Source organism: Anopheles maculipalpis, chromosome 3RL, assembly GCF_943734695.1.
Source record: "Anopheles maculipalpis chromosome 3RL, idAnoMacuDA_375_x, whole genome shotgun sequence".
NCBI lineage: Eukaryota > Metazoa > Arthropoda > Insecta > Diptera > Culicidae > Anopheles > Anopheles maculipalpis.
In genome coordinates this window covers 23,103,051-23,123,220 of record NC_064872.1, presented here as the reverse complement: position 1 = coordinate 23,123,220, position 20,170 = coordinate 23,103,051, and the positions used below count along the sequence as shown (strand labels likewise).

At 40.0% G+C, this 20,170-nt stretch overlaps 1 protein-coding gene across 1 annotated transcript in view; it reads right to left on the bottom strand.

Moving 5' to 3' along the window:
- The window catches only part of LOC126563716 (protein sickie), a 231,060-nt gene that overhangs the window by 121,977 nt on the left and 88,913 nt on the right, over nucleotides 1–20,170 (bottom strand). The window contains exons 3-4 of the mRNA XM_050220362.1: nucleotides 17,021–17,147; nucleotides 16,376–16,526 (exon numbers count right to left, since the gene is read on the bottom strand). Of these exons, the coding sequence (XP_050076319.1) occupies nucleotides 16,376–16,526; nucleotides 17,021–17,147 (278 nt within the window). The remainder of the gene's footprint in view (nucleotides 1–16,375; nucleotides 16,527–17,020; nucleotides 17,148–20,170) is intronic.

Here is a 20,170-nt window from a genome sequence, read left to right as displayed (position 1 = left end):
TCGTCCTGGAAACCAAGACAGGGAGCGTAATAAATCAACAGCGATCCACAAAAAAAAGGTGCTACAAAAATGAATTTCTTGGTGGACAATTAAAAAGTGGCAGTTTGCAGCACGTCTGCAAAGTCCGACAGACTTTGGTGCCAATTGAGGAAGGCTGTATGCGTCAGCAAGAATTTTACGATCGTCTGTTGGACGTCGATGTTCCGCATGCCTCACACCGTAGACGACCTCGGCAGACGCCTACTCAATCTTTTGGGTCCAAAAGTCACCAGACTTGAGTTGGGTGACTTGATAGTGGCAAGCAGACGTCGGTGACAAAATGCTTACCACACACACACACACACACACACACACACGGGACGATTTCAAATGCAATCAAAATGTCGTCAAAATGTACTGCGGTGGTGACGTCTTCGCGATGCCGATTGCTAATCCTTTAAGTTGCGGTTGCTTACCTTAACGCCCAGACAAAACCATCGTTGTCCGACCTCTGACCAAGCTCGGCACGAAGTGCAGAAACATAAAAATGCAATAAATTGCATCGTGCCCCGTGTGTGCTCCGTGGCCATGCATAATCGTTTGAGGTCCTACAGCCTTGTTGTGGAGGTTGGCAGGCATGAAGACGACGGACGTTTCGCGGTGGCAAACTCCCCCCCTCCCCCCTCCAACCGAAACGTTCGCAATTTATCGTGCCAAGCTCTCCACGCTGGGGCACAAAGGTGATGCAGGGATAGTGAAACACACAAAAACAGAACAAACGGCTGTATGACTATGCCGACGCGTATTGCAATAAACGCAACTTGTGGAGCCATATTTGTTCGATTATTCATCCACTGTGCGCGCGGACGGCAAGCAGAAAGCAAGAAACAGGAACATTTCCGCATTTGCGAGTTGCTGAAGGTGTCCAGACCATGTCCAGAGGGTGGAGGTTTGCTGTAAGAAATCAAGCGACTCAAGAGCGAGCCACACCTGGAGCCTAGGTCAAGCCACGGCGAACCCTGCTGTCTCGCGGTTTTACTGCCGAGGTTATGATCCAATGGGAAGAAAAACAAACAAAAATTCTTCAAGCGTACGATCCAAGCGAAAATCGTTTCCTTTCTCTTCGGGAACGCTGGAGCGTTTGGGAGAAGATTGAAAGCGTATGACAAATGGTGGCAATATTGGCGTTCGGGAAGGAGGTAACGATTCCTTATTGCAATGGTAACACATTACTGTTGGCCCGCAAAACCTGCTTTCATATTTGGAGCAGATTGTTGTTTTTTTATTTTTGAAAATTAATTACGTTTAATGGGTAAAAGTGACGTTTATACTTCCAAACGCACATATAGGGTCCACAACTTCAATTTCATGCGGAGAAGATAACGCTTTTAAGTGGTTCATAACTGTGAAATGAGATTATAATGAACTGAATCTGATCAGCAATAAGAGATTAAATTAACCCAAAACGGTTAACAGGTTGCCTGTCTTTTTTTTAGATTGGGTGCTTATGTGAGTTGTGCCTTAATTTTATGAATTTTTAAATTCATATTTTTCTAGCTGAGATTAATAAATTAATAAAAATTCCCCTGGCCATTAACTTCTTCAGGCATTTAAAATATATTGCGTTAATTTAAACCATAAAAGTTTAAGCTCAATTTTAGAAAATCAAGTTTTGTAAAGGGCTTCATATAGTAAAGCAGCGATAAAAATAGACTCTTAAATCAGAAACTTCATCATTAAACGCCACTTATTTGCGCAATGAAATATGATTTATTATTCCGCTCATTGGAAAGATCGAAAGGCGAATCAAAACTGAACCAGTGTTGATAAATACGAGCTCCCATTAGCGTAATAAGCTTGTATACGCAAACACTCCGCGGTACAACCGATAACGGCTATCTTAATGCGCGAGTTCACTTAAGTGAGTTCACAACATAACAGCTCAACCTTCTTAAGTGCATTTGCCAGCGTGGCTTTTACTGTAACTGCAAACTGAAAGAAGATGTTTACTTCCATTGCAGAAAAAAAAAAAGCAAAAGTAAAAGTGAAACCGTTTTGTGAATCATCCTTTCCAGCAGAGGTTTCTATTTTAAATCGCCAGTTAGCATCACCGGCCCTCTTTTTTTTCTTCAGCTTTGCATCACAAATTAACAATCCTGACTGTGCAGTTCAAAGCATCAATCCTGTTAGTGGTTTTGTGTGTTTGTGTTTAGGCTTAATTTCCGTTTGTTTAAAAATTAAACACGAGAGAAAGAAAACAAGACAAGACACATTGGGATTGATGTGAATTCAACAACAAATTGAACTTTGTTTACGAATTTGTTAGCCCTCGACACGCGCTATTTTCTTTTTCGCGAGATGTCTGGTTTTAGTGTCGATTTATGTTATCTTCACAAAAAGAACCGGAAAAAAGAGGGAAGTAAAGAGAAAAAAGGTATGCCACAAACACCGTTGTAATTGTTTCCAATTTCTTGTCTCTTTTTTTTTCCCCTTAGTAAAAAACAAACGCGGACATTATTGTCCACTTTATTAATTAACACGCACACTTATCTATTTCTTTCGGGTGGCGTAAATGTAGGCTGACCTGTGTTCGTTGAAAAGCATAAAGCGCTACAAAAAATCACCATTTCAGCGGAGTTGCGATCAAATTTTCTGTTACTCAACAGATAGCCCCCTTTCCTTCCAGCGATTCCTGCATGGAAAGACACCTCGAGACAAAATGGGGTAATTTTCCCGCAAGACCTATTTTTTCGGGCCCCATGATTTTCCGACTCACACCCAAACCCGGCAGTGGCCGGCGTGTTGATACATAAACATGAAAATGAAATGAAAACAGAAATGAAATGAAGCTGAGATATGGGAGCAGAACAGCTGAACTTTGGCGGTGGTTGAACAGACAGTATCGGAGCGGATTTCTCTTGCTTTTTTTTGTGTCGGAGTTGTAAATGTTTTCCGTTTTTTCCCGATGAAAAATTTATGATACTCACCCAGCACAATGCCCCACACACCGAATTCTAAAGCATCTGCCCTTAACGGTGGCAAGTGTCAGACAAAGGAGGTGGAAGATTGGTTGTGCAAGTGGTAAGTTTGTTGTTGCTCAAAACAATAATGTTTGCGAAAATGTTTCACAGTTCCGGTGGTTGATATGAAAGAACTATTCTTTTGTGTTGGAGAGAGTTTGAGAAATAGCTTCGATTAATCATGATTTATGAATTAATAAAACAGGTCTCATTGCATGATGTCAAAAATGCAGGGTTTGTGGCGAGCAATTATGTTTTACAATCAAATTATCCATCATTATAGACATTAAACATTATGATGATTGAAGTATCAATAGAAATGCCTTTCTAATACGGCATATTGTTTAATGGAAAATATTTTTACTCAATTTGTAAACGTATATGAATATAATAATATAATTTTTAATTGCATTTTTAATTTAATTGTGAAACAAATCTGTCTTTACTCTTATTTTTACATTTTGATGTTTCATTAAAAAAAAAATATTCAGAGCTCCATCAAAGCTTTGAGGCTCTTTTGTGTGTAAGGAGTTGGTTTTAGCTCTACAAGGCAACTATTTTTGATAAACTATTAGGCCTTTTTGATTAGTATTATGCCTTGTAAGAAGGAATGATTCAATCAAAATGTGAGGTTCATGTTATCAATTAGGAATGCTCCCACAAATGTATTATTAAATTAACGCATCATATTAGTGTTGACAATACGGCACTGGACCGTCATAATTAATTATAAATACATAACACATCATATTAAAATCAGATACATTTGATATTATGATGATATTTTTCAAATTCATTAGAAACAGCCTGACTGTACTGCAGTAAAGATATAATACTGTCTAAATCTGTATCAGTGTAAAAAATAAACGTAGTTTTACTACCACCATAAAGCCACTACTAATATGTGTTTTGCTTCACTAAGAACTCATTTTTGGAACCTTACCATGAACTTTCATTTATAAATAATTTGAATGATTTAGTTTAAACAATTGTAGAAAATTTTTTCCGAAAAAAACACAGTTGTTTTAAAATACATTATAGCATTCAAAATCTTTGGCAAACTTCAACAACAATTTTAGAAACATAAAACAGAAAAACAACATAAAAAAGCAAAACAAAAAATCGTATCCTTTTCTGTCCTGCAGACAAATGATCATAAATGAATGTTCTCTTAAACATTATTATAGAATAGATTACATAGTATATCAACTGCGAGGGGACGATCGGGATGGGATTCGAACCGTGGGTCTATATATAGAAATTCTAGTAATAATTAAAAAAACATTTCCGACTATACATTTTTATGTTTTCTCGAAGAAACTCCTACAAATTTGTACCGCAATGAGCAAAATTGGAATTATGGAATTATTTATCTAAGCAAATTTACATTTCACAAAAGAAAATCATCCCCTTTACGCTTGCCATTGTTTTGGGTTGCATTTAAATGTCTAAATTGCTCAGTACTAAAAGAAGGAAAAATCCTTTCGTGGAAGGTTGACAAATTGCATGGTTTTTACATGATTCTAGACTCACATCATCCGGCCAATCCGGTGTAAACGCGCTGCCGGATATGTTCATTCCCAAAGTTTCACATTTCGTCCGGATCACTTCAGGAGTTATCCACCGCTTGTGTAGGTGACACATAGTGGAGTTTTACCGAAAAAGAACAGCATAAAAAACCCTCAGATGAACATGAAACAAAATCTCGCCAGTTTTTTGGACTTTTCTTTGCTTAAAAAAAAAAAAAAAAACAAATCAAAAGGGCGCATTCATGTATGTGTATGTGGGCGGTACTTTCGTAAAAGCCACAATAAACAATCGTACATTAAAGAGACAGCAAAAGGGGAAGCAGAGACACAAGCGGGCTACTCTTGTCACGTTTTCAACAGTTCCGTTTTTTCCAAAAAAAAAAAAGCAACAAATAAGAGGAAGTTTTCCATGTCATCACATTGCCATACCAGTTTCATCTTCTTGAAGAAGTTTGTCGGTATCCAACACTCCCGCACACGGTCATCGTATTTTCAAGTGGAAAGCAAAATAAGAAAACGTTTTATCTAAATGAAAATGAGACCCATCGCGCCGTGGAAAAGTCAGCAAGCAAGCGGAACAGCGAGGCGTTGAAGAGTGAAAAATGGATGTAACGGAGAAGAGTTCTAAAATATATAAAAATAGTACGTTGGAAACTCCTCTGCTCAGGCATCTGTGCAGTTACAGGTGCGCCTGTCTGCTTCGTTCAACTATCTTTCAATTTATGGACATCCTCCTCCATCACGACCTGCTTATCGTGTCACCCTTCTTCACAATAAATATTGTGCATTATTTGCACACCTCTCAAGACTTGGGATGACGCTTTTAATGCTGTTTGCTGATAATCATATATTCATTCGTTTGATCTTTCGCTGCTTTAGGGGTGGCAGATAGGAAGTTTACAAATTTCCAATTCTGTTCCAGGCTTTTGTCGGTTATTTTTTCAATTTAATCATCCTTATCTCAACGATCCTGGTGTTCCTTGTCAAACAAACAATTCCCATCCATTGGAAACATTGTTTATCAGCACTCAGGAAAAACCGAATCCTTCTCAAACATTTCATTTGGGGATGGATGCACTACCCTTAAAGAAGGGGTGGCGTGTTTTCGACCAAGAATCTTTATCACCTCGAGAGCATCCCACGGTGTTTGCATAATCCTGTTTTCTCCAGTCGATTGTTATCCTTTTTTTCGATTTTGGACCAGGCGTCGTGTCTTGTTTTTTCAACCATTGACAAATGTTTATTGAAGTGGTAAATATAGAGAGAAAGGAGGAAAAAAAGTGTCTAAACACACCTACCAAAGAAGCCCATAAATTGAACCTCCTCGTCTAACTTCCCGATAAGTCTTCCACAGTGGCCGACATTAATAGGGTGTGCAAAGATTGAGAATCGTACCTTATCGTGAGTTCGCTTTTTTTGCTCTTCTTCCACCCTCAACAGTTTTGTTGGTGCAGTTGCTGATTTTCTAAACTATTTGCCAGACGATTGGGTGTGTGTGCCCGATCGTCTGTCTTCCTGGCGAATGGCGAACCTACCGCAGCAAACAACTCCACCAGCAATCTCACCCTATTTCTCTTCATATCTTCGAAAAGGGCAAAAGAAATTTGCCACCGGCCGGTCGACCAACTCTAGTCTGTACATTCTCCTTCCCTCCAGCCTCCTCTGAGAGAGCTCTGACAGATCAAAAAGGGATTTGTTTACATTTTTCGCCAGCGGGCAAAAACAGCCCCCGCCATGCAGTTACATGCAGCAAGACGAAACAGACAACCGTTTTTGCGTGGAATGGAGTTTGCTCGTGCCGTTATGTGGTTTCTGTTTACACTTGCCATTCGAAGTGTGTGGTTTTACGTACGGCAACAGGCACAAGGAGCATTGGTTAGCCACACAAGAGACCACAAAGTCACTTGAACGCCAACGGTGCTACCACCAGCAGAAAGATAACGAAGATCTCGCCGAGGATTGAGTCTGGACACAGAAGCCTCTCAATGCTACTATTGGGGAGTTCCGGGTTTTCTTCCTGCATTTGGAGAGTCCACAAAGTTGCAACAAATTCTACACCAACACCACCAATCACACATATCTATCCCTGTTGTATGGGAGGCTTATAAATCACCCTCGTGGTACGAAGTGCCACGACCATGTCGTCAGGATCAATGCAGCGGATAGGGAAAAGGATTTATGTGATTCCACGTCTGCAGGATGTGTAGAGATGACGCACACAGGAGGTGTACTTGGTCATTAATTTAATTTCCACTAGGTTTTGAAAACAATCCGTCCCTGCTTGCTGCTTAATCCTTTTCCAGCATAGACAGCACAGCATATCAGTAGTATGAGTCGGCTAATGCTTCCTCCACGCTTCTAGAGTCCTGGCATGAGCTGACAACACTGTTGTTGAAATGTGCGTTCATTAGTTTTATTGTGCCATTAATTGGTAACGCATAAATCAAAACATTTCCTGGATTATTCCACTCGCAATCTGATCTGAATGGAACCGGCAGCCAGCAGTAGACACCGGACGACTGCCTCTTATCTGTTGTAAAGCCCTACAAATCACGGCTGAACTTCATAACATCCACACAACGCGCACTCTCCTACTCTCTAGGCGACCTCGAAACATTGCCCGAAGATACTTTTAACCTCAGCCGGTCTTTGGTTCGCGGTGGGCGAACCAAACATGGACACGGAAACGGAGCTCGACAAGATGCACTTTCGCGTTTCGATTACAGATCGATTTGTATAATTTACTTTATATTCCATACACGCACGGCACACGCAGTACACGCAGTACAAACTGGTGCGATGATGATCATCACATACGCACACAAACACCTTACAACACCACATAAGAACACACACACATTGGTTGAGAAACGAGTCGCGATCGAGCGCCGGGGTCTTATCTAATCGCGGCTTTTCGTTTGAAACCTTCCCGAGGCACGGCACGAGCCGGGTCACCGAACAATAAAAGCCTGTCACGCACGCCAGATGTGTTCAGCGGGTCGCGTAAAAAGGACTTTTTTTCTGCCCATGAATTTTATCAAAACGGGGCACAGCTAGAGGGTATCCTTGTAGTGTTTCGAACCCTCGCGCGAATCGAATTCACTTTTCCCAATGCACCCCTCCGATACATATCCGTTTTTTTCTGCTCTTTGTTTTCCTTGTTGTTGAAGATCCTTTCTACAAACACAAAATGCACGCACACTCACGTATGGGTAGGTAAAATGTGGTACTTTTTGGACCACTACAAACACTACCTTGCTTTCGAAAAAGGACTTCGATATAGCTTCGATATCGCTAACCCCGCAACGGAATACGCGAATTCAACACGCGCGACACGAGATACACAGCACGCGAATGATACGTCCGTGCGCTAGCAACGTTCAAACATAAATACACATAAATACATGAAGCCGACCGGTTCGCCGGGTTTTTGGTTTGGGGGGTTGCGGAAAAGCCAACAAGTTCTCTGTGGCTCACCCTTCAACAGCAACGGCGTTGCCGAGAGAAAGCATGCGCGAGAGAAATGTGCGTTGGTGAGAGTGGAGTCGCAGAGGCTGTCAAGCATAGCTCATTAAACATAAAAAATGTTGAAAATGGAATTAAACAATGTGAATTTTAAAATATAAACCAGGCAGTTAATCGCAAACAGGTATTTTTAAATTGTTTCCGTAATATGCCCATGAAATTTTCATGAAAATGCCCATAAAAGCGGCCAATTTTTTATGAACATCGCAATAAAATAAACAAAAAATACAATAAATAGAATATTACTTCCTTCAAGGCTGCTCGAAAAGTATCGAATTTCGGTGTGTACGAGAATAAAGTTTTAATGTTAAGGATAATAATTATATTAAGGAGGTGGTAAAACAGTCAAGATGATTACTAAGTCATGTGTTATCTAGCTTTATCGGTTAAAGCTATAACCTTTTTGTTGTTATTCTTAACTTGGAAGTATCAAAAGATCGCGATTAGCAAGAAAACCAGGAAACTAACTTGAGAAACTGATAAAGACTGTAAGAATAATTACTTTAACGGTTATATTAATTAATTGCTTGCAATAAATTTAATTTATTCACATTTTCTTGTTAGACTTCTTGGCTTAACGGCTTACTAGACTAATCGATGCCACGTTCCATTTCTCTCTACAGGGGTACTACAGGTCAGGATGGGATTTGAACCAAACTCCTGCCATGTGAACTCCTGCCTACGCCGGTGTCGTTTCGGTGTCGGTGTATTAAATTGAAATACTATTTACTTTGGTCAATCTAGCAAGATCATTAAGAAGATCAAGTTACATGCTAGTTACTTGTTTGTATCTGCCCTTAAAGAGATGTTTGAAAACTGATTTCAATTAACACACAGCTGAAACCAGAAGATTTTGCATTAAAAGCTCGTTCCTTTATGCACTTCTATTAGCAGCTTTGTTGTCATCTCAAGCACGCTGTGCGAATTAATTTGTTATCATGTCCGGTATTGTTGCACATGCGTTTGTACATTTTCTATATGCATTAATTAATATTGAAGTAAGATTCAACTGTGGATAAAATAATGTCATGCAATTGTACACTTATTATACATTATTTTACACTCAACATAAGCAATGTGTGTACCATTTCTATCGACCAGGCGTAACAAATCAAAAAGGGCGCTTGAGGAGCACTGGAAAAAATGCGTCTCTCGCAACCAACATTGCGTAGCCTGGCAACCAGAGAGAGCATTCTGCATTTACTCTTACCATTTTAGTGGGAGCATGCAAGAAAGAAACACCCTACAAATAGAACTGCTTTTTGCATGCTTCAAACAGCAGGGTGCAGCATGATTGAGGGGGGGGGGGATTGTTGATGGTTTTTTCGTGCGTGTGTAGGTGGTATTTTAAACGCCGGCTCGCACGCTTCTTCCCGACTAAGAGGATGTACCAAGATGGCTACTTAGCACCGGTGTAACAAATTTGTATTGTCCTAATTGAAGTTTGATGAAGGTTTTTGATTTTTTAATGTCGCAAATTACATTTTCACCTCCAAAGCGGGGATTTTCTGCACGACAAAAGGTGCTAAATTGTACCAAAAACAAGCGAGTTGTTTGAAAAGTTTACCAGACACATTTCAACCATCCATAATGACATAAAAAACGAATCATACCGCACAACCAGCCACAGAAGTCGTCAGAATGGCGTCTAAAAAGTATCTCAAAAAAGCCGCAGCATCACATCGCAAAGCGCCACCACATGGCACTATTTAGCAACCCATTACAAAAGGGAATGAGAAGACGCGAGACACATTGTTCTTCAAAAAACCGGAACCCAAAAAACGTGTCGTTTTTGCTTGCGGCTGCACAGCAGACTTTAACTTCCGCTCTCAAAAGCATCGCCGCCAACGCCACCACCAATGACATTAGTTCCCTTTCTTCGTACCTGAAACATTCCAAATTTGGGAGATTTCTTTTGTCGGCAGAAACAGTGAAAAAAGCATATGTAAATTTAAATTGATTTTCAACGGCTGGCGGGTAAAAGTGTTGCCACTTGAGGCAGTTTTCCACCGCAAGAAACTTTGCCCTTTCAAACAAACATCACAATAAAACGCCACACAGCGTTCAGAAGCGTTCCAATTTTGGGGAAGTTGTTGAATAAATGCATGTTGAGCTCGGCTCCAGGGTCTTCCTAGCCTTTTAACCGCAAAAACTTCTACGTAAAACGATGGTGTGAGATCAAGGTGCGTAATCAGGTGTGGTGAAATAAATGCAATTTTAGCTCGAATTCAATTACCACACAAACAATGCTCTCTGTCCCTCGCTCTCCACACAATCGGATGCTTTTCATCTTGATTTGGTGTGACAAGCGTGTGTCGCACTTTTCGTCACAAAATCCATTCATGGGCCGAGTGAGAGAGAGAGACACACACACACACACACACACACACACACACACACACACACACACACACACACACACACACACACACACACACACACACACAAACACACACACACACACACACACACACACACACACACACACACACACAGGGACTGAAATTAAATTACGGTGTGTGCCTTGTGTTGCCAATGTGGGGAAGAGGTCAACCGAAAAAGGGGTTCATTTCCGGAACCATATGTTAATTAGCCCTCAGGGGTCGGGTCCCGCCACACATATTGTTCACGAAGTGTCAATAAACGGTGACAGAATAGAAAAGACATGAAGCGATGCAGTGTCAAAAATAAAACCAGGCAGAACTTCGAGCGTGGGTCCAAGCAATAGACAAAGAAAGTCCCAAATCCCAAGTCACGACTGTTCCTGTTCGTGTTGTGATGGGGTATGTCAACACTTGAAGCTCCAGGAATCAGAGTCCAAGTTCAAGTGCAGTACAACACTTTAAACGCCTCACTCTTCAAACGAAAAATGAAAGGGAATTGATTATTGGTTCAATAAAACAGTATGCTCCACTCTTCACTCCACTCTCGGTCTCCAAACTTCCCACACCCAACCGAACATAGAACAATCGAAAGTTTTCATCCACAATCAACGTGAACGATCGACTGATTTATGGTGAGGGATGTCATAAAAATTTCCATATGCCCTTTTCATTATTCAATTGCAATGTCGAATTCCATCCTCATCAGACAATCGATTTAAAGATGGTAGAACGCTTTGAAGTATTCAATTCAGTTCAGCTTTTGATCCGTTTCTTAGATTAAAGTTAACTTAAGGAAGTCAAAAATGTCTGGGTAAAACTTCAAAGGGTTATAGAACTAGTTAGAATCTTTTTTATGATTCCCAACGCCCTGCCAGTCGGAAGGTGAAAGGATAAAGAGCAAAAGAAAGGAAAAAGATGAGTGAGCGAGCGATAAGTAGTTAAATTAACAGTAAAAAACGAGAGTCGAGCCGAACCGACGCAATACTTCAATAATTTCGAATTGTTCAAAATAGGCTAATACCAAGCATAATGCCTTTTTTAAATCGTAAATAAAAAATTGAGAATGAAGCGAGATTTAATTTAACATTGTAAAAGAGTCTCAAGAATCTAAAACGGATTTTGAAAAATACTAGCAAAAAATCGATTTCAAAAACTAAAACTATAAAAATATTCTAAACGAAAGCCGAAAGACAAACGCCTGAAGCTATGCAATATGTCTTCAAAATGGTTTTATACGTGCTTTTTGTATGGTTTCTTTTAGATATCTAAAAGTACATTTTTGCAGCAGTAAACTGCATACGACGTGAAGGAATTTTAGGAATTATTTGACTGTTACAATAAACTAAAAACTATCTCACACTTTAATTTCACCGTGCTATGCGGGTTTTAATCTGCTATCGCCAGTCATTTTTTATTCGTTCAGGTATTCCTCGTAGGTCCTTTTATCTGACCTGCGAGCGAGGATATAATTTTTCCGGTAGTGTAACGCGTTTCATGATAAGAAACATTACCATTACCAGTAGGACACTTTATCGACATCAAAAAGAGGGCATTTTGTGGAAATAAGAGGTAGAGCCACGCACAGCAAAAGGGGTGTCCCAGATTTCACCCGAGTGATAATAACTGCACTAATTTGGCCTTAAAAATCTCCTCCGAGAGTTTACTTGCACGTGTCCTGTGGGATTTCCATGTTACGCCTTTTAATGTGAGTGCTTGTGTGTTAATAAAAACCTTAAAAACAGGTTTAATAATCCACCCCTTTGCTTTTTGATAGCTCTCAGAAAAAAGACCCAGCTTTGAAGGTGCCCATTTCTGGAAGCAAACACCTTCTTATCCGTTGCTAGTGCGCGATGATTGGAAACAGTATGTCCTGAAGTACAAAGCTACCCGTGGACAGGTTTGGAGCCTTACCACATGGGACATGATTTACTATCTCTAGCTCCCTCGTAATATTATGCCCCACATGTATCCTTTTTCACGCATCAAATAATACACGATTTTGGAGGGTGCGAACGGCCACCAACGTAAACCGATACGGTCGCTACGATGGGTGTTTCAAATACGGGACATTATGGTATCCCAGGTTGGATTACTTGTTTTGGCAGCGCTAGAGCGTAAGGTACGCACTGCTCCCCCGAATATCCTGAGGGATGAGCTAGACTTCTGTTTCAGCGTTGTTTGTTTGGGTGCGTAAATGGTTGAGGATTTTCGTTCGGGGGGTTACAAGATTTATGTCCTTGCTGGCTCCCTGTTGTCTCTTTCTCCTACAATCAAGCTAGTAAAGTCTGCATTTGCATTTATCCCTTTCTAGTTCTTCTATGCCATCCTTGTTTTCGCTGTGCGTGAAAATCCTTTCAATAGTGTTGGTTCTAGTCCGGGTTTGCTGTAACTACACGGTCACCTTATCCTACCCAGGATAATGTCGAAAACGCGTTCCAGAGATTCAGAGGCAGATAGAGAGATAGAAGAAAAAAAAATGCTCATGGCGTCTAAAGTAATGTGCTTTATGCTCCCCTATTTAGGGGACCAAGAATACCATTAGAAATTATTTATAGAGCAAAATAAAGGAAGGTTTTGGATGTTCCGCTATATCTTCCGGTACTACGGCAAACCCTCTCCAGATACTGTACGAAGCAAACAAGATCCGAAGTTTCTAAGAAGGATTAATAATACAAGGCAAAAGTCGCTTCGTCTGGGTGAGACAAGTCCTCCTACCGATTCGATTTCGTCTACCGGCGAAAGAGGGTCGGTCCCTGGACTAGGCCAATATTTGTCTTCATCTTAACGCAACCGGGACGCGTGTCGCGTTCTAAGATTTTAAGTGTTCCCGTGTAGCCACTAATCTCCGAACAACTTGTATTTGTTTCGCTTCTTCCACACCCAATAAACATTTGTGGCGTTGTCGTGCATAATTGACGAAGTGCGAGACACACCATTTATCACACAAAATCGAAAAGGAGTCTGGCAATCAATCAAGTCCTTGCTTATGAAGATCGATCGAGTAGTTCTGCGTTCAAACAAACGCTACCATTGCCATCCAGGGTCAATACTTTTGGGATTGAGCACGTGGCTAAAGTCGGTATGAGTTATTAGAGGTTCAAGGGGACCACTACAAGCACGGGATGGATGTCCTGCTCGACCCAGCGGACCCTCTACTGTCATTTAGGTGTAATAAATTTCCACTCCCCAAAACACAGATAGACAACGCAGTATAGGTCGCTCACTAACGCTATGCAGTAAGCACTCAGAAAAATAGCGACAGACGGCAGAGTTTGGCAAAAGCAATACCGATGAATAAATTTACATTTCCCTGCTGTAAAAAGCCATCTCCCGGCGTGCATGTGTATCTGCTTCCGACAATCTATCCTACGACAAGCAAAAAGGATTATGGTTCGTTTTAATTACCCTGTTCCGGAAGGGAGTCTTGTAGCTTTACTTCCGATCGTTCAGCCTGGGGTCAGTTGGAAGCTTAACTGTTTTTTTATGCAGTTCTTTTCTTATTCTCTTTTTTCGTACTGTACCCCTGGCTTGGGTATCCATGCTTTATAACCGAAAATATGAATACCTGCTAGATGCGTTTGGTGCCGTAAATTAAAACCAAAAAATCGACATAACAGCTGGTGAGGCTAATCCTGTATTGCTATCATCCTATCATGCTGCAGTTTTTATAGCTACAATGGAGAACCATGCCGTAAATAAAAGGATTTTATTGGAAAAACATTAATAATTTGCTTGGGGCTCGAAACCGATAGGTTGGTTGCTAGGGGAAAATGTGGCTAAAAATGTGTCAAGCGAATTGCATATCTTTAGGCGTTTGATATGTAAAATTTCATGCTTTCATGAGTTTTTAAATAGAATTGCTATTGTTTTAGCTCAATATAAATTTAAATAGATAAATTAAGTTAATGTTCACTTTTCTAAAAATCCAGAGCATATCGTTAAGGTGAGTTATTATTCTATTTTTTCAATACATATTTGTTTGTATAAAATTTGTCATTCCAGCTACCTTACTTTATTACTTTTCTGGCTCATTTAGAAGTCTGTTTCAGACAAAATCGTCCAAGAATGATAGATATCTTTATCAGTCTCCTTAACAATATGCGTTGATTATCAATCGATAATCATGGAAGTTTTCCTCACCCTCTCAAAATTCGAGAACCACACCTTCTTCCCCGTTCGATAATCGTTTACGAGTTTAATATCTTTCTTTGTCACTGGTGCAGCACAAATGTCCTTTCTGCGTACGCTTGATATAGTATCGGAAAAACGGTACCCAACACATTACTGTCATGTGCTCGAGGTGGGGATGGCTTGAATCGTGGAAATTATTCCAACGAGGGGATAAACTTTCTCTTCTAAAATACACCCCCTGCGGCGAGTCCAAGCCTAAACGAGCTCGAATAGCCAAAAAAAAAAAATCGTTTTCCTTTCGTTCCTCATCATCGTTCGACACACAATAATCGTTGTACCTTAAACGAGTTTGGACATGCTACAACAACGCTTTCTATCGAATCTGGATCAGGTATTCGATCATTCAAGGATGGTTCCCTGTGGCTAGCGCAAGAGGACAACGCCGTATCACACCTTTCCCGTTCGTCCAAATAGGATTGTCACACTCAATTTTCCCCAGCAATGATATTTCCTTACAAATGCGTGTGGAAATACAATTTAAAACCTCCAAAAACCTGGGGGGAAAGAGTCCTGTTGGGATGGGGGTTCAGAACCATAAACTACAAACATCTGCGTCCAGCGGAAGGAAGTCTCGCCCCATCCCGAAGTTTGCGAGGTTTTTTTATGGTTCTTCCTGGATCCAGGAAACGATCGAAAGGGAGCAAACAAGGAGTGCCTGGACAAACGACACGAAGATTTCCCTGTTTGCTCTTTTTTAACCTCTACCCACAGGGTTGGGTAGTAAAAATAAGCAGCGAAGCAAGTATTTGTGTATTTTGGGATGTTGGGACCGGCGTTACACCCAGTGAAAGTAAAGTGAATAAAATCTTTCAACCGACAATCCAATCACAAACACAAACATCGGCTGGATGGAATTGGAAGGAAAAGCCTACGTCTTCACAGCAAGAAGATCCTTGTTTTTCGCAAGTTGCTTGCTTCCCTGTGTATGTGAATGTTGGCGTGAAATTAGTTTGTATTCGTTTGATGCTTCTTGCTGTGTGCTTAAGGTTAATTAAGCGTAATTTTGTGCAGTTGTTTGATGCAGCAAGAAGTCAAACGGACATTGGAAAGGTGCGCGGCTAAGATGAATTGCTAAAATAGAGCAGTATCGATTTTCTATTCCGATGGAAAGGATAAGAGCAATCTCCCTTCACTCGAAAACCGTCGTTTGTTGAGGATATTGAAAGTATGCAAATTACGGACAACACTGCAGAAAACGGTGCACACTATCGTCGATCTAAATTGCAGATGCATGCGAGGAAGTTTCGTGATTGGTTGGATGACAGAAGAAACGTGACTTGTACTTGATATTGGCGGTGTGTTACATTACACTGGGTTTTGATGAAACGAGGCGTTGTCGTTGAACGTTTTGAATCGTTTAGTGTGTTCTCAGTAAACGGGGTTTTCATCAGCACTCCCGGAATGAATCCTTCCCTGTTGTAGGATGAGACTAGTCTGTGCCATCCCAAAAACCACACCGTTTCATGTCCTGTTGTGTCATTTAAATCGCTTTGTTTTGTAAATATACACACATCTCGCCCTGCTCCAAAGTAGGGGAGAAGAATTTAAACGCTATTCCTAGAGAGAGACACATCGTTTTAGAGTGATTGTAACCGATTCAAGTAATCCTTGGGGAGATTTTGGACTTAATAACCCTTTCTAATGCAACTTAAATTTTCGTTCATTTTTGTACAAAGTCCAGGTCTTTTACACGTTAACGATAATTTATATGAGCTTTGTAAACAAGGTAAGTAAACCGATCACTTACCGATTCGTCATTTCGGCTGGGACGGCATGGATTTCGACCTTTGTTTGATGTTGCTGTGGAAGTTGCTGCTGTTGCAACTGCTGTTGCTGATGCAGCTGCGGTGGTTGAAGCTGTAGGGAGGACTTCTGCTTCGTCGCTTGTTTGTATCGACCTGTTGAAGAAATGAACAAGAAATTAAATTTATATCATTACTTTAAAATGGTGTTTTTTTCATCTAAGAATAATACCAAGCTCGGGTTACAAAAAAACTGTGCAGTGACGAAATTTATTTCACACAAGAAAAATAAAATATTTATTTTCATGCTAACGTTCTTACATCATGTTTAAGTTTAAAAAAAATGGCAAAAACATAGAAAGCAAAAAAAAAGTCGGGTTTGTGTCTCGAATAAAATAATTCAATCCATTTTCGTGCGGATGCTAGCGCTTTGAGCGGAATTTTTTGGAAGCTTTGCAGCGCTTTCACACTGTCGTCAATAGATGTCGCTACTGTATTTTTATCGTTATACGCCGTGTTGTATGCAATTTTCAGTACCTTGAAGATGAGATTGCAATATTTGTGCAGAAAATTCAGTTTGACAAAATCCAACTAAGAGTACATTATAAATAAGTATACCACAATAACTGTAATAAAAAACAAACACTTACTCAAAGCGAAGAAGAGCGACAGCACAGCTTTTAACCGTCCGCTGCAGATGTCATTCGGAGTGACCGATTCTAAGCCGCCAACCTGATGCAATTTTAGAACCGTGAGGCACGAGTTCACGTTATCGTACTGTAGAGAGAGAGAAGAAATTACACAGAAAAGCGTTAGATGAGGTTACTTGATGAAAATTTGTGTCAAAAGAAATAGAAATGAAACGAACAATTGTATGATGTAATGCACACTTGCTTAAGATTAAGAAAAATGGCCCTTTATTAGGGTTGACACGCTACAAGCGACCTCGTGCGTTTAGTCGCATTGGAATGAAACAAATCGATTACTAGGGGTGTTCGAGCAGTTGAAGAACATGTGGCACAATTGTTTCGCTTGGATCATATGGTTACGATATTGGGTTTTGCTTTTCTGTAGCGTTGCAAATTGTTTTATATTTGTGGATGACGTAAGGGAGGGAGCTCTAGTGATACCAAATTAACTGACATTAAATAAATATCGTGAGTTATAGCCAGCAAAAGACTGTACTTTAATGTCAAAATTGCCAATGATGACGATTTGTAATTTTAAATTGCTCTATTTAAGACCAACATCATCATGTATCCCTTTACAATGTTAATAGAGTTATTCATCATGTCCACAAAAAATGACTCAATATAGCTACCGAGAATTATGGAGCTGCAATTATAAAATACCCCAACAACAATTAAGCACATTGCAAGATTGACATCTAACGGGAGCTGTTCTCTAAGCAAGTACGCTTCAATCAAACCACGGAGATTCCAGTGACAACAACTGTTGCTACACATTCTTCTGCACCCCATAAGGGAGAGAATCCATCATGGTCACACACCTCGACCGAATTCTTTACAACCACCCTATCCAACCCTGCCCCACAACTGTTCGTATTGCAGCTAATAGCGCACCAGATGCGTTGGAAGCGAAGAAATAAAATCGAACAAGTTGCTGACGAAATGGCATCCATCCCTGGAGAACGTGGTGTTTACTTCTTTCCGCACATTTGCTAGACGCACCGGAATGCCGGAGAGGCATTAAACATATGACGCGGTGTTTTAACAACAGTAATAATCGTTGGGTGCCTTGTGAGGGTGGTTCAGAGACGGTGCGAATATGCAAACCTGACGCACTCGGTATGACGTGGCTTTACTTTCTTGGAAACATCAAAGCAGTGACGTGACTTGGTTCATTGTCGGATCAAGCGGAAGACGTGTGGGGTGTGGTAACCTCTGTAGCGAGGGGTGGCAAAGTGTGTAGCAACAGAAATTACGAGTTTAATTCATAAAGCTTGCGATGAATTTCACGCGCCAATGGTGATGGTTGATCTAGATCCGCGGTGAAGTGTTGTTTGTTTTCACTCTGAACCTCAGACAGCTCGCACGAGTGAGCTTCATTAAGTGGATGCAGGTGCGCAAGGTGGATCTGATACGTTGAGCTTATCAGCTGTATCGCGAATTTCTATTTCAGGTCAGTTTTTGGATGGAAATTTGTATATCCGGAAGCTTAATTTAGCCGTCCAAATCATGTGGAAGTATGCAGAGTACGGTTGGTTCTGCTTCGTTGATGATGAATTTCAAATGAATGGTCTTCAATGTCACGGGGACAGTGGGACATTAAACTGGCAGTATTTTGTTGGTGCTGTAGAAATGAAATAAAGCTTGAGCTTGTGTTGGGGTGGTTGCTTTTAAACACAGAAAATATGCTAATTTATTTTGAGGACACTCAAGGTTAAATATGTACCGAAATTAGATTAAAAGAACGATAGAACATATGTTGCGACAATCAAAAGTCATTTTTAGGAACTCAAAGCTCCAAAAAATCAAGCCGAAAGCATCGATTTTCTCAATCGTGAGTTCATGACAATTCTTCAAACTTTGTCACCAAAATTTCGAAACGTGAAATGGAAATGTAGAATTCCTAAGGGGATTATTTAATATTCCTAGAAGTGGAATTGTGCAAGCCTGTTGCGGAACTTTGCTAACATATATTGCAATTCTGCATTCAATGAAGGGAAATTCGCATCGCTATGAAACCTTGCAGTAAAAATTGTTTGAAAGTTGCAGTAATTTGTTTTCAATAAATTTACAGGGTTTATCAGCCCATATAACAAGCAACAGAATAGCTTTAAGAATGCAGGATTCCAAATGCACAGCATTTTCCAACTTGAACACACATTACATCAGTTTAGCTACGCTGCTTCAATCAATAAGACAATCTGCAATTAGTTTAGAAAGCCGTCAGATTTGGTACCTTTTCCTATACCTTGATCATGGACATCGGCTTGGATTAGGAACGATTTGGGTGTTCTTTTTAGAATTTGCGATTAATTTCTCAAGACCCTTGAGTTATGATAAACCCATCGTCAAGGTATAAAAATGTGACGAATCCGAAAATATTCTAAAATAATCGAAAATTGTTTTATCAATTGAAACAACGCAGCTAAAATGATGTGATGTAGGTTCAAGTCGAATTAAGATGTGCCTCTCCAATTCTGCATTGTTTGTACTATTCTAATACCTGTTCTATAGGCTGTTACTGTTACTGGCTGTTACCTATACGACGCACAATACAGGGTGTGCGTCGTATAGGTTTGTATAAATAAGTTTACAATTCGATAAAAAAACCAAAAAAAAACAAATAAAACGAAAACAAACAACTGCGAAGAACGTTTAAATTAATCACTGAATCGTTCTTCCCAACGCTATGAATGATATAATTCAAAAAGATTCACATGGCGGTGGTACGATTACAGAAGCATTATTTAAATAACTTTTTACTTCTGTTTTTTTGTGTGAAACCTTTGTAAAGTGTGAATAATACGGCGTTGCGGACGTACAGGGCATCCCTGTGAGCGACATTTTTGTTTTTGTACCAAAAATTTTGAAGCTTTACCGTATCTTTTACTTACGTTCCATGATTTTTTGACGTTCCATGATTTTTGTTTTTATTCCACTAATTTTTTGGCCGGTATTGATTATTTTTTACCGGTTTCAAGATATTTTTTAATGTTGTACTGAAATATATTTAAAATATTTGGAAGACGTAAAAAAAAAAATTTGAACTTTGCCAAAGATGTAAGGAATATCAATTTTTTTGAGGCCATCGTCAATAAACCATGGGAAAGC